Source organism: Calypte anna, chromosome 10, assembly GCF_003957555.1.
Source record: "Calypte anna isolate BGI_N300 chromosome 10, bCalAnn1_v1.p, whole genome shotgun sequence".
Lineage (NCBI taxonomy): Eukaryota > Metazoa > Chordata > Aves > Apodiformes > Trochilidae > Calypte > Calypte anna.
The window spans coordinates 5,921,858-5,937,012 of record NC_044256.1 but is presented as its reverse complement, the minus strand read 5'-3'; the positions used below and the strand labels follow the sequence as shown (position 1 = coordinate 5,937,012).

Sequence of the window (15,155 nt, the reverse complement as noted above, 5' to 3'; positions counted from 1 at the left end):
CACAAGCAGCAGGGGCTGCAGGCCCACATTACAAAAATGAATGGCTGCAATGAGTAGAATTAATGATTTTATTAAGAGCAATCTCTCTTTCTTAAGTCTGCATTTTTCCTTATGGCACATTTTCCACATGATATTACCCTAAAATAGGATAGAGAACAACAGAAACCTTGTGGTTAGGTGTTAATATTGAGAGTCCTTCAACTCACTTAGGTAAGAGGCTTTACGCAGAGAAACTACAGAGAGGAACTGTTCTCTCACCTCTCTCCTCCATGCAATGAGATTGATACCAGCCTTTTGCATCTTTTGGAATTTAGTGGGACACAAAAGCTCATCCATCCAACAGCACATCCCTCTCAGGCTCTGCTTCAATCTCAGAGGCTTCAACAGAGGCTGAAAACCTTGCAGCAACATGTCTAGAGGCATGGGCTGCATAAACAAGCCCATATTCTTAGAGGTAACCTGTTACTATGTGAATCAAAGGAACCAGCCCAACTTCTGGATACTTGCTTATATACTGGAGACTGTACTGTATTCCATATTTCTCTAATTGCTGGAAATTAAAAACACAAACCCCACAATCAAACCCCAACAATATGACAACCAGATGGGACAAACTTACAAACACAGCAATTGCTTCTAGAGTCCAAACAAAATAATGTGAATATTCCCCTCTATATATTTTATAATCTGATACATATACAAAAGCACTCATCTTTCACTTAGGTTTCTCTCTTAAGGGTCTCATCAATAACTAGCATGAGAATTGAGAGAGAGCAAGGGAAAAAGAGATATTTAAATAGTTTTGGCATGCAGAAAAGATCAGGGATATAATTGGAATTTTTTTCTCCTACTACTTTTTTCAGTATTTAGCCATAATTTGTTCAACCTAAGCCATCTAAGCTTATCTGATCAATGTATTAACTTTTCCTTTTTCTTCCCTTGCCTCTTTCTCCATGAATAACTGCCTGAAGTATTTTATATGCATTTGGAATTGATTATTCTTTTTGCCTGGGGAAAGGAGAACCCTGGTTTTAATTGTATAGAGGATAACACTGACAATTTTTCAGACTTTCAGTTCAGGCATGGTTTCATACAGGTACCTGCAGAGCCTAAGGTAACAAAACCTTATTGACTTGCACATCTCCAGACATAAGACTTGAGAAGGCAGTCATTAAGTTTTCAACAGGAAAAGGAAAAACAACCCCAACATTTTTTTAACAAGAATGCACAGTCTAGATTTCTAAATCTCATAAAACAGCCACTACTATAATCCACCCAGAACCCTGATCTATTTGTTCTTGCCATCCCTATATCCTACTTTGCAGGGAAAACACTGTGAATAACACTTTTTTTTCCATAGTCATAACTTGAGAATTCCTAATCAGAAGAGATGACAATGGCAATTTTTACCTAGATGCAATCACTTAAATTAGCACTGACATTTGTTGTCTGTCAAATGCATGAAATATTAAGTCTAATTTGATACAATGCAATAAAATTCTAAGGACCTCAACCATTTAAAAGCAAACAAGAGCTGTTGCTTGATGCTCAGTCATCATGCTTTACAATCATGGCATTATTATATAATGGTTTCCAGAAGTACTTCAGTAGTTAAAGCTCTGCCATGATTTTCATTGCAAAATCTGCCTTGGAGGGATTTATAAATCTAATTATTTCAGTTCATACTGTACTGTAGCTTGGTGCATATTATATGGGAGCATTTGCCTCATGGAAGAATTTAGGACTAAAACATTCCTAGACTTGGCTCCATTTCTCCATTTACAGATTGACTGGGACACTGCAAAAATGTACAATGTACAATAGGGCTTTTGCTGTTCGGAAATAGGTATGGTTACAAAGTGGATGGGTAGGCTTTAGTTAGCACTGACAACTCTTAACATAACTATCATCCATATAAAAAGTCACTTCTTGCAAGAAACAACATAATTATTACTGTTCAGAAATTAAAAATCACCACTCATTTTAACTTGTGACTATTCTTATCAGAGATACTATCCTTCTCCTTCCCCCCAAACCTCCAGGGCTTATAGGTTTCTCTAAGTTGTTTGAAAGGAAAAAAGATGAAACTTGGATAAAAAATATTTTAGAAAAGAGATTAACTTGGAAAGCTCAGTTTTGCTGTTCCAAAAATAACTTCTCTCACAAGCAGTCTTTACCACTTAATTTTAATACAGCCAAATAAAACAAAGGTTTTGGCCTGTTTATTGTGGCAGGTGGTGGAGGGTATGACACAAGGTAAGGATTGGAAGAGTTGTCAGAAGCTGCTTTGTCTGTCATAGAAGCTACAAAGTTAGGCATATTTTGGAGTTTTTAAACCACATTTTTTCCAGGGACTGTGCATCTCAACATTATTTTTTAATTCTCAGACACTTGTCTTATTAATTCCATTCATCTTCTTGCATATAACACTAAAAATTTTGGTGGTTCCAGTTGTGGTTTCCTCTAACTTGAAAATAAACACTGGCAAACTTTTCAATATTAAATTTTTGGGAAATGTCAAGTAATCCTCTCTGTAATGTGGGTGTAATTCAGCAACCTGAACATATATTTCTTCAGTGCACTGTTAAAAACTGACAAACAATATCTAGAATATTTGACTACATGAGTTTTTACTTAATCCTACAAGAAATTACAGTTTCTAAAAGCAATTTTAAGTATTTTCAAATTTGTGACAGCTGATTTAATTGTCTTCAAGCAAAACTTCGGTCAAATGAGCTTTGGCCATACATTCAGATAGATTATAATTCTAACTTCAGTTGAGTTAACATTGGATATTAAAAAAAAATTTAAAATGTGTGGTGTAAATATTCATCTGAAGTATACTGAATTCTTTCTCAAAGTTCAGAATAAAGGAGTTATGTGCTCTCAGCAGTTATTCAGAAACTAGAGCTTTAACAGCTAAAAGTATATAAAAAAACAGAGTATATAAAAAAAACTGATTGCCATTTCACAGAAAGAACACATCCCTGTCTTTTTATCCTGCAAAATGTTGGTCGTGTGCTTTCTAATCAGTTCATGTAACGATAAAGCAGGAATCAATTTCCCACACTTTGGTATCCAACAGAAGGCCCTTATAGAGGCTGTATCTTACAACTACTAAAGCATAAATTTGGCACTGAGTCCAAAGCACCTTGTCTAGAGTAAAGCACCCTGTTACAAGAACTATTGTTGTACTGAACTATTACCAGATCCTTTTACAGAACAAGATCCAAAACCTTACATAAGTAGATGACAGCAGATGTGTATTTTTAACTTTGTTAATCTGAGGATGTTTACAGAGATTTTTGTTAGAAATTTTAAAGTACATGTTCTACCTACAGGGAGTTTAAAATGGAAATTTGTAATTGTCTTATCTTAGATTTCATCCAGAGCAAAACCATCTGTCCTACTAGCTCTTTGCTATATACACAAAACCACACACAATTTATTAGCATTGTATGTGACAATTTTCTTCCTCCCTGTTAAATCTACCCTGTTGTACTGAGTTTCAACTAGAAGTAGCTTATTCAGTTGAGGCAAATCTACTATCACCAGTAGTTAGAATAAAAAGCATTTCACAAATGGGTTTTTTTTAAGGAAATAAACCTGCTTCCTAATCAAGATTCCTTACTACCTAAAGAAATTAAGTATAACCTAACTTTAAAATATAATCATCCTTTTAAAACAAAGAAAAACACCATGTTTGCTGATTCAAATCCATTCTTGTAGTGTTTTGTTACTAATAGTGTAGTATTGTACAATTTTTTAACCAATGATAACAGCTGAAGTATTGCTACTCACACAAGCATTTTCTCAACCATGCACAAGAAGTTCAGCAGGCTACACATAAGAAAAATTTGTTAGTTAAACCCCTTTAAAGAAAATAGTGTGAAAAATTTATTCAAAGAACATAATTATTTTCTAATGGTTCCTCCTCCAAAGTACAATTAACTCCTGAATTATTTTAGATTACAGAATTTATCTGAAATTGTTTCTTGTCGTGGAAATTTTTAAAGAGTATGTGAAGAATTTCCTGTGGCTTTCCTTACCTGACTGGCAGGTGTCTCTCCAATCACTGCCTCATAAGGAGGGGGCAGCTCAGTTGGATACAGCATTCCTGGGCTGTTAATGGTTACTTCATATAAATTACTGAATGGGGAATGAGGAAAGTCCAAATGGAGACCTCTGTTTAAAAACAGAAACAAGCAAAATTAGTAATTAAGAAATGAATTAAATTTACTTGGTAAACTATCACCTGTACACCACACATAGACATAGAGCAGTTCTCTGAATTCAAAGCCAACACACTACAAAGAATTATATGGAAGAAATATACGAGACACCAAAAGGAAAACCTCATTCACAGGGTAGTTGTAAAACTTCTATTTCATTTTGGATGCCAGCCATCTCTACAAGCCTATTTTGCAGTCATTAATGTCCTTCACTACTCCATAATAATACACATCGACTGCAAGTATTTCCTCATATTCAACTTAAAGTGTATAGTGTTAACAGCTGTGAAAGGATTATTTTTAAGTTCCTTTCTGCTTTAAATTCAGATATTGTTACTCTTGTCTTAGCTAAATTCAATCACCTCTCCATTACATCAGTGCAAAGGACATTACTTGGCCTTATATTCTTTGAAAGAGCTTCATAGTACAGCTTGGAACTATGTGATGACTGCAACTTCAGGGAAGAAGAATCACCTTTGTGCCTCTACCACTGGTGTGCAGGTATATTCTGGTGGGTAGTAGGGTGGAGGAGGTATTGGTGGTATGAACTCATCAAAATCCAAGGTTTGATGCAGGATAGTTCCATGTGGAGTCATGCAGTCAGGATTGGCAGAATGTGGCCTCTGTGGCAGAAACTGAAAATGAACAGGTCAAGTTGCTTCAGATGATAGGAACATCATCATGAATAATAAAAATTCTAGTAATCCAATTTCATTGCTATTCATACTGAAATGAAAGAGACACTTCTGGAAGCATAAGAATACTTGAGATGAGTGAGGAGCGAGAGTCAAATTGCCAAAATATAATACAAGGTTTTAATAAAGACAGGGTGGTCTGTGCCTCAAAGCCAGTCACTTTTAGGATGCAGAACACAGACATTTGAAATTAAATAGCTTTTCAAGACATACTTCTACCTTGTAATACTACATGGTTAGCTATATTTTAATAACTGATGAACATCAGATAATAATTTAACTAATCAAATAACTATTTACATTTTTTTGTTTCCAATTTGAAATACCTTGTGCTTATAGAGAAAAGAAACCCACCCCATCAAGAAAATTTGAATAAAACCAACTAGAAACAAGCAATCACATATTATTTACATTCTTATTATGAAAATTGCAAATATCCTACCTAATTTTCACTTCCAAGAAAAGGTCCATTTATAACTATCCTTTATTATTATTATAAAATATTCTTAATAGCCATTTATGGTTTGGTGATACAGACAGTGCACACTTAAATGTAGTATAGAGGTTTTAAATACTGGTATGAAAGTAAGAAAAACATTTATTCCATATAAACATCTCAAAATGAAAACAAAAATAACCAAACTGAATAATAAAGCTAATAACGCTGAGAACAACTGTCAACGTTTGTGACAAAAAACTAATCAGCTTCTAGCATAGGAGTGATATTGAGAATCCATGCTGACACCTTCAATACCAAAAACAGTGCAACCTAACAGGAGTGCTGCTTCAGGATCAATCATCCTGCAGACCACAGGTGATTCAGCAACCATAACCTGGCTTTGTAGGGTCCCCATGGATAAAAGAGGAACAAGACAATCCGAAACCACAGAGGAATTCTTTCTTGTCCAGGCAAGCTACTGCTGTCATATCACTTTTCTTGGATTTGTAGATGACTTGGTCTTGCTTTTTAAAGCAAGTGAGCCAAGAAAATTTGCTTTTTTTTGAGGCATATTTCTTTTCAAGAGAATATGGCTTAAATAAAGAACCTCCTCTGCAGAGTATAACTTATATCCTACAGTCAATTAACTTCCAGCCACTGTAGTCTACTGAGGAAGAGGAATAAAAGACATGACATCTGCTTGATCTACTCTTTATTACGTAAAAGGTCTGATGCTCTTATGCATTCTTCCACAAGATGTGATGCTGTTAATGAGTGCTATCAGACCTTTCTATAGGTTTGTCTTACAGAATAAAACTAGACTTCTGCAGTCATTTGGTCTAAATTCACCTGATCTTTGAACAGCCATTTCCCAAACTGTAAAATTACATTAACTGTTGCACACCAAAATTCTGCTCGAAGTGATCATCCTGATAACATCTCAAATACACTGGAAAAAAGGAAGGAAGACAGACTTCAGTGTAGTGACCTGAAATTTCTAAAAATTGTCATAAATATGGCAAATATATGTATACTCTGGCACCCATTTTGTAGCCCACATGATTCCAACAAACTCAGGACTACACTCATTTTCCTAGTCAATAATCTGGGTGATTTTCACAGCCTGAAAACTGAGCACTTTTCCTTTTACAACTTTCTTTACCTTCTCCCAGATTATTTCCATGGAACCCAAGCTTTGGTTTGAACCAGAAAACATGCAGCTCCATCCTTTCAGTTTCTGAGTTCCCTGGGGTTTGTTTCATTCAGCCGTATATAGGGAGCAATACTCTTAACACCCCTCAGAACAAGGCAGCTAAACACACAGCACTTTCACAGCGAGTGAAGTACCAGCATACATTTTGTGGGATGTGACAGAAGGGAGGGGTTTTACACAGGGCTGTGTTTAAAGAAAAAGACCTAATGTTTAGATGAAGTTCAGTTTAACAGTAGAAGCATTTGCATCCCTTTCAAGAACCTTTACTGTGAATACAAATCATGGTAACAAACTCTGTGACCAACGCTGAAAATGAGTGGCAAAACAGACATGAAAGATGCACATATTTGGGTGTGTGTGTTTATAAACAACAGTTTACCTGTGTGATATCATCCTGCTGGAAGGCACAGAAATTAAATTGAAAAAGGCTGTAAGAGGGAGACTAGCAGGAAATGAAACAATAGCAAATATAAGGGATTATCATAAAGAACAGACATCCTTGAGAAAATAAGCAGAAAGCCATTAAGTGGGAATTCAACCATATCTTATTCTGTAATACTAATCTTTATGAGCCTGCATAAGTTTATTCTTCCTACAGTGAAATCTATTTATAAAATCTTTAAGGATGAAGGCTGGCAGGGGCTCAGCAAAGACTTAATACAAATTCCACAGGTAAGAAAAAGATACAGTAAGAAAACAGCTGACAAAGTTGGATTAAGTGGAGGAACATGGACAAATGTTTTTACAAGGATATATATATTTATTATTAGAAGACACATTAAGTCTCAAAATGTGGATGTCAAGTAGGACAGACAACAAGAACTGCCAAATCAAAAATGGGGGTAGCTTGTTTGGTCACAAGCATAAACAAGATCAAGCTGCATTCAATGTAATTTCAAAAGCTATACCTCACATTATGAAACAACTCTCAAAGCAGGTCTCCTAGCCAGGCTTTGGGGATTAAACCAATGAAGCAATGGGTAGAAACAGCTGCAAAAAAGGATATACAGCAAACAGTAGCACTGGTAAAAATTGCAAATAGCCAACACTGTTAAAAGCTTTGCATAACTTTATAGCTATCACTAAATATTTTTAATTTATTTATTAGGAATAAATAGATATCCCCTGGTTGTGGAAAATTCAAATATTCGACCATTTCTATGGACCACCTGGAGCTAGCGGATGCTGGGAGCTTTCTGAAAGAATTTTCAGGCAATGAAATACAAATCTAAAATTCATGCCATTCCTCCCTTACATGCCATCTGACTGGAGCAGGGTAAGTAAGGAAGCTGTACAAGGCTATGGCTTTGCACCCACTCCCTGTACCTGAATTCAATACAGAGGTTATCTGTAGCAAGTTGTTAGCAAGTAGAGAATTGGAAACACAAATGTTAGAAGCATGCCACTTCCAGCAGAAGCAGAAGAGGTAAGTTTTCTGAAAATATAGTTATGCTTGAGGGTCTGTGTGCCACACTACTGAGAAGTCTGAACAGCCAGTGACATAAGGTTGGACACCAGCAAGCGTAGGACCTGTAGCAAGACATACGCTGTCACCTCTCAGTGAAGAAGGCAGTATTTGTAGAACAATAGAATACTTCCCTCAGTTTTTAGCTCTTCAAGGTGAAATAAACACCATGAGATAGATCTGAATAAGACTGTAAAACTCAGTTTCATTTTTTATTGTCAGACTAAATTTCCAGTTCTCCACTGAGAGGTCATCTAGAAGTTGGTCAGTGAAGTGGCCAGAATGATTGGACTTTTTAATGTTCTAAATATTTTAAATATATTGAAGTAAAAGCTGGTGGAAGAGTCTCAATTAAGGAAAAGAAGAAACACAATTATCTAATGAAACAGTTAATGAAACAGACCAAGAACTCTTCAGCAGTAAATCCAGGTGTGGGACATCCCCACTAAACACCATCAAAGAAATGCTCTGCTCTACATAATTTGCAGTTGATCAGCAGTACTGACTCATATATAAACCAGTAATTGCCATATATCAGTGTGTGACTATTGCTCTAAGGGAATCTTCTTATCTAGAGTATTCCTCATACCTACATATCACTACCTCTGCCTTGCATGTCATGTTTAATAAATTTACCACGTAACTTTGAAATGAGTCCTTTGGAGACTCCAGCACTGGTTATCCTCATTTCAGTCACTCTATGTCATTGACAGAAGTCTCCTAATTATTGGGAATGGGAAATAAAATATTTTAATGGCATGTAATTAAATATTGGCATTCTGTCTATAGTAAATGCTCCAATATCCTTTGTCTATAAACCTGTCTTCTAATAACTGTCCTTCTCCTGGACAGGTTGGTTTTTTTCCTTTTCTGAAACACGAGAATCTCCTGAAGCAAAATTTAGATTATAATTGTCCGCAAAAACAGAAGGATCATGGGTGACTCTTTCTAACTTGTCCCTGATATTACAGAGGAATTGCAACACATGAAATATTTTTATATGGAAAACATAGATTCAAGGTTTTCTGCCCCACTGTTTCTATACTCATCATAAGCCATTAGCTCTATAGTCTCAGAGAGACTTAACTGTGACACTAAATCTTTCTTGACATATGGACAATTATTTTAATTAATATTTCATTTATTTATTAGTATTTAAATCTGTCATAAATATTCTTACTCTACCAATAAAATTTGAAATAGAAAATGGAACATTTTCTTTAAATGTTATAAGCTTTCCAAAGGTGTCTATTTTACCTCCTTATTTGTGGTGGGCCTGCTGGGAATAGTTATTCAACTGTATTTACATTCAGGATGTTTTTATGGATGTACATCACCCACAGTGCACACTGCTAAGACAACTACCATCATTTTACAGTACATCATTTTACTGGGTTTTACAGTACCTTAAAGTGACCAAAAATGTAATATTCAGGGTTTTATATAATTAGGTTAAAAATTAAAAAAAGTTGTAACTTAAGATGAATTCTCACCTAATTTGAAGCTTCATCCTGAAGGATTTTTTTAATTACTATTTCACAAGGGTAAAGGTTTAAACAATCCCAGCAAGATACTATTCTCATGCAGAGGTGGTAACATACAGAGGAGTAGCAATATTAGCTACTGATAAGTTCAAATGCTGAATTACCATTATGTCATATTAAAAATGTAATTAAATGTTGCAGCTTGCATGGGTTATGTCTACCTTATTTCCTTTGAAAGATAACATTGCTTCCAAAATCATATAACATGAAGAACAGTTACTAACAGTGATGGTGATAAAATCAGAATACACTGGACAGTAACAGTGCCAGTACTCTTAGAATAAGTACTGTATAAGGATATGTATAAACATATTTGGAGTGAAAGAAGGATGGATTTAGTTGTACTTCATGCTTTAGATTGGCCACAGTGGGTATGACTTCTTGTATTTCTTCGTTTAATTCACGCAGCTAACTTTTGAAGAAAACTGAATTTTTTGCAGTAGCCATTCATTGTACAGGATGCAACCTGAATCTGCCTTAGGCAACAAATGAAATAACCTTCAAGTGACATCTTGGTTATTAAGAGATGCTTCTCCTCATTCCAGAACCCTGATATAGTCTGATTTGATTCACATGTATCTGCTGGAGGGGAGTATATAGAGACAGAACAATTCTGGGAAGGCCTGTACCAGAGTGCAGCCTTACACTGTGTAAGGTAGTGAAACGCATAACAAATGTTATTTCAAATCTTTAACAATGCTGACACTTATTCATGCAGCATTAGTTGAGTTGGTAGATTTTTTTTTTTCCCCTGAGTGACAGTGTACACTTGGCAGGGTTAAAGTGAGGTAAGAAATTTGGGATAATTCCTGAAACAATCAATTCAAGGGAACCACATTAAAAAACGTAATTCTGTGTCCCATTTAAGAGTACTAAGTAAAAACTACAGGAAATGAAACCAGAACTCAATGAAAGTGGTTTGCAATATTTTGCAGTATTTCTTCCTTAACACTTGACATCAAATGTTTGCTTGGTGGGATTATTAAATCCCTTAAAATTAATTGAAAAATTTACTCTGTGCTTGTGCCTATGTAGCTTCTGTTTGTATTTTTAGGGCATTTCAGCTTGAAGATCAGATCTGAAAGTAGTGTTTTCCATTTAAATACTGTTAGTTTGCTCCAGTAAATCAGATACTGTATGCAAAAGTTAGCAAGAAGCAGACAGTTGTGAAATATCATTGCAGATTTTCTTGAGTATATCATACACCAGCTCTATGTTGCTAAATTATAAATAATTTGAAGCACATTAGAAGTGCTTAGACCTTTCATGCTAGAAGAAAACTTGTGGTTATTTTAAATCTTAAAAAATTCACCATTCTGACTGATAAATTTCTAAGGCAAGAACACATCACATGAACCAGAAAACTGATAACCTAATGATAATCTAATGCTATCCGAGGAGGATGTCCCCTATTACATAGTGCTTTTGATGATTAGGAATTAGATTTTTGTCTATTCTGCCTACACGAGAGCCTATGTAGCTTTTGAAGACAGAGTAGAAGAATCAGCACATTAATAGTAACTTTTTCATCTAAGAGGGGAGATATCTCTTGCTGCTGTTGCTATCTTAAATTTCCTGACTGCTACAGCCCTGCTAAGAGAAGATGCTACAAACTTCAATGAAAAGTAAAAGGAAAAAGCATAAATCAAGCATTAAAAAGCAAGAAGAAAGGAAGTAAATCAGACTTCTGGATACAGGAGAGCAAAAGGCAACTGCAGATCATGGGACAATAGACTGAAAATAGTGGAAGAAAAAGAAATCTTCAGGTCAGAGTTCAGCTGGTCTAAGTCAGCGTAGCCCCAGGGAAGTTACGCTCACTTAGGCCTGGTAGGAATCTGGCTCAGCAACCTGAAAAAAGAAAGGGAAAAACTTAAGGATAAACAGGAAAAGACTGAGGTCGAGCAGAAAGAAAGATATAATTCCCTTCTTCTGTGGAGAGGTAAGAAAATTCTTGTCAATGGAGCTGAAGGGGTGAGAGAACAGACAACTAAGCAGGAAGACAGAAAGCTGGAAGCATAAAGAATAGGAAGCAAAAAGAAACCAACATAATGGCAGCATCACCAGGTGGTAAAAAAAGAATTTTAGCAGAAAAGTGAAGAATGAAGTGGCAGAGAGAAAAATTACATGCTTTTAGGTATTTGACTTCCTTTTGAGATTACTGCTGGTTTTGCATGCTCATCAGAAGCATTTTAATATCGCTCTTGACATTTTCATGTATACATTTGTATTCCTCTTACTCTGCTATATACCATAAAATTAAACATAGTTTAAGACTCCTGGAATATATAAGGTCACACTTCTGGATCCCACTAGACAGACAGATCTTCCGAGTTGTGATGATCACTTAATATCCATGGGGGTTGGGGAAAGGGAGGTTGTATGAAAATACCTACAATATGATAAAGATCCTTTAACATTTAAAATATAACATGTCATTAGCTGAGATTATTATTTTTGTCGATTATGTTTGACATACAAAATAAAGATACTAAACCAGCACTGTTTACAAGTCACTACCAGCAAGCACAACATGAATACACTGTGCTATATGAAAAAATGCATTTATGTACCATTTGTAGGCATGATAGAGACATACGTGCCTAACATTATATCTGCTGCTATGTGAAATAAACATCAAATCATAGACTGAAGATAATATTTAACTTAGTTTGTAACAATTATCTAGAAAGGACAGCCATATCTCTATAATTTGGGCACTCAAATCAATATCCATAGCAGCTTGTGTATAGGGCTTTTTTAATTAAGCATTTATTTTTAAACCAAGCACATGCCTGCCTGTTATACAACATTTCTGTGCTGTGTGAAGAGTTTGCAGCTAACTTCCTGGGCCAGTGTTGAATCTATGCAAACATTTAAAATGCAAGAGATTTACAAATGACTGGTATTGGTTTTGTGTGGTTCCCCTCTTGTTAAGCAGAGGATGATTTCCTAGAGTAGTCAATAATAGAGATGGGTTAGAAAAAGTGCATCTGGTCTACAAAATACAAAGGATTTGAAATTTTCCATTTTTGTTTCACCATTACATGGAAACCTCAAGAATCACAAGCTCATTTGGCACAGGGAAGCTGTCTTTATCCAATCAAAACAAGACCATATCCTGTAATGAGGCTGGCTCTGCAAAAGACTAATTGTCTTTTGCTCTATTTTTTTAAGAAGAAGTGCTACTCTGAAGCTGAACATGTTTTCCTTATGAAAGACAATTATTGGCACAGGGCAGTGAACAGTTAATTTTGTTGTAGTTCTCATATCAGGCAACTAATGAACAATATTGCCTCAAATGTAATTGCTCTGGATAGCGTGGACACAAATGATAATTAACATGTAATGACAGAAAATTTAATGTGTATGTATAATTGAACCACATTAATAACCTCATTAACAAAACTAACATACTCTCAATTGCAAAATCCTGATTATACCTTTCATATATACTATGTAACATTTTAAACACAGCAGCTATTCATAATGCATACACCTATACATCTATATAGATGCATGCAGATAAAATACACCCCTGTGCACATATTCTAACACTACACATAAGACACACAAATAGGCTTAAATTTATAAGCAAAGAGTTGGTACAAATGAGAATAATACATGGATGAGGACAATGTGTTATGTTGGACAGTATCCTGTGCTGTTACTGAAACATACTCACCATTTGCAGAAGATCAGAAGAAACCATCTGCATGCAACACATTGCTGTTGCCAATGCACAGACAATGGTGGAGATGATATTGAGAGCGCACACACTGAACAACAGGTCCTGTGAAAAGACACACATCAGAATATCATCTCTGATCTCAGGGACATAAAGGACAGGAAATGTTTTTAGTAATTTGATAGCAAACACTGCCTACTGCTATCGATTTATAAGGTCTTAATTAACTGCATAGAAGTCATTTAGCTTGTAATATTTTTTTCAAAACCAGTCTGCAAAGAGAACAATTACAGAAACATTTTTGTTTCCTCACTTCTCACAGTATATTTGTTACCTCAGAAATATTGGTAATTCAAGCTCCACAGTTCCCTGAAAGATCAATTACTGCTTTCACAGTGGACTCCAAGCTACAGCTAGTTACAAGAAACAGGTTTCTGATTTAAAAAAACCACAAACCAATGTCACTGCTTTCAGTACTGAAACCTACAACTTAGGCTTGTGTGTTAAAAAATTCAATGGAAACCCTAACATGAAACTCAGAATTTTATCCTGTCTCAGATACCAAGTGCATCTGAAACATTTTTAGTTATGAGAGAAAGCAGTGACTCCATCCAGGCATCTCACCTTGTGTTGATGAAATAAGTGTGTATGGCCATGTTTTTTAGAAACCACACATTCAACACACATTTAAAATAGAACATAAAATATTTCTGCTTACTAAGCAGAATGAAAGAAGCATTTGAATTAAAGCAGAAATAGTTTAATTTAAAAAAAGGCATCCACCTTTTCTAATCACTGGTTTTTTATTTACTTTCCCAGCTGTCAGAGAAAAGGAACAGTAATTTAGCATGCTGGCAACATTTCAATACTACTACAATCCTTCCACAGCAATTGCATATCTGTTGTATGCATAACAATTATGTGGCTCAGTTAGTATTCCAAACAGCTAGGAAAAGTATATGATAAAAAGCATAAAAAAGAAAATAGATTACAAACAAAATCAAAATTCTTAATATATAGCATGATTAAAAACACTCACTGTGTAAAGACCATTTTCTAAGATCTAAGTTTAAAAGAGTATTTCAGTCACTGCCAGCTCAGAAAACAACTTTAATGCTATAAATCAGTGCATTAGTTGCATTGTTTTTTCCACCAGTACTGAAAAAATTATTGAAAAGTACAGATTTAATCCTGCCACTGTTACTGCATGCTACTCAGGTGACCTTCATTTGAAGATAGGAATGCCAGCCATGAGAATAAGAGACAAAGTGGGTCAACAAGTTCTAGTCATTTGAGAGCTCAGACTGAGCCAGATTTGCATTGCTCATCTGTTCAGTAGTTTTCTGCCTTTTGGCCAGCCCCTCAATAAGGGGTCTAATGAATCAATAGCATGAACCACAAAATACTGTAAGGACCAATCTCTAACTCACATACAGATGGTGATACATAAGACTCATTTAAATATAAAGTTATATACCCACTGGGAACATTTATATGGAGTTAAACAGGTAAGTAAATCCTTAACAATACAACTGGTTAACAGTGGCACAAAGAGGTTGAAACCCCTCATGTTCTGCTTTCCATAAATAAGGCAAGACACCACCAAGGCAGAAACAAGATCTAGGATAGTAACAGGACAATTTCCTAGTAATAAATAACTTCATTCGTTGCTTTCGAAAGTCATTTAGAACCAAAATATTTAGCTAATCCAAATATAATGCCATCACTTATGCTACATAATAAAACCTACATCATAGTTGTAAATTAGGATCCAAGGTGTCATCAAGACCCTCATAGAACTTACATGCCCCAGAACAGACTCAGCTGTGTCTCTCACTCATTACAGATGTTTCTTTGATCTGTTCCTAAAGATCCCATACCT

General features: G+C 35.4%; 1 protein-coding gene across 4 annotated transcripts in view; it reads right to left on the bottom strand.

Moving 5' to 3' along the window:
- FAM189A1 (family with sequence similarity 189 member A1) overlaps positions 1-15,155 on the bottom strand; it is a 97,705-nt gene that overhangs the window by 13,187 nt on the left and 69,363 nt on the right. For 3 of the 4 annotated variants that reach the window (XM_030457175.1, XM_030457172.1, XM_030457174.1), the window contains exons 5-7: positions 13,271-13,378; positions 4,707-4,867; positions 4,050-4,185 (exon numbers count right to left, since the gene is read on the bottom strand). In XM_030457175.1, the coding sequence (XP_030313035.1) occupies positions 4,050-4,185; positions 4,707-4,867; positions 13,271-13,378 (405 nt within the window). The remainder of the gene's footprint in view (positions 1-4,049; positions 4,186-4,706; positions 4,868-13,270; positions 13,379-15,155) is intronic. The other variant, XM_030457173.1, reaches the window with a different exon arrangement.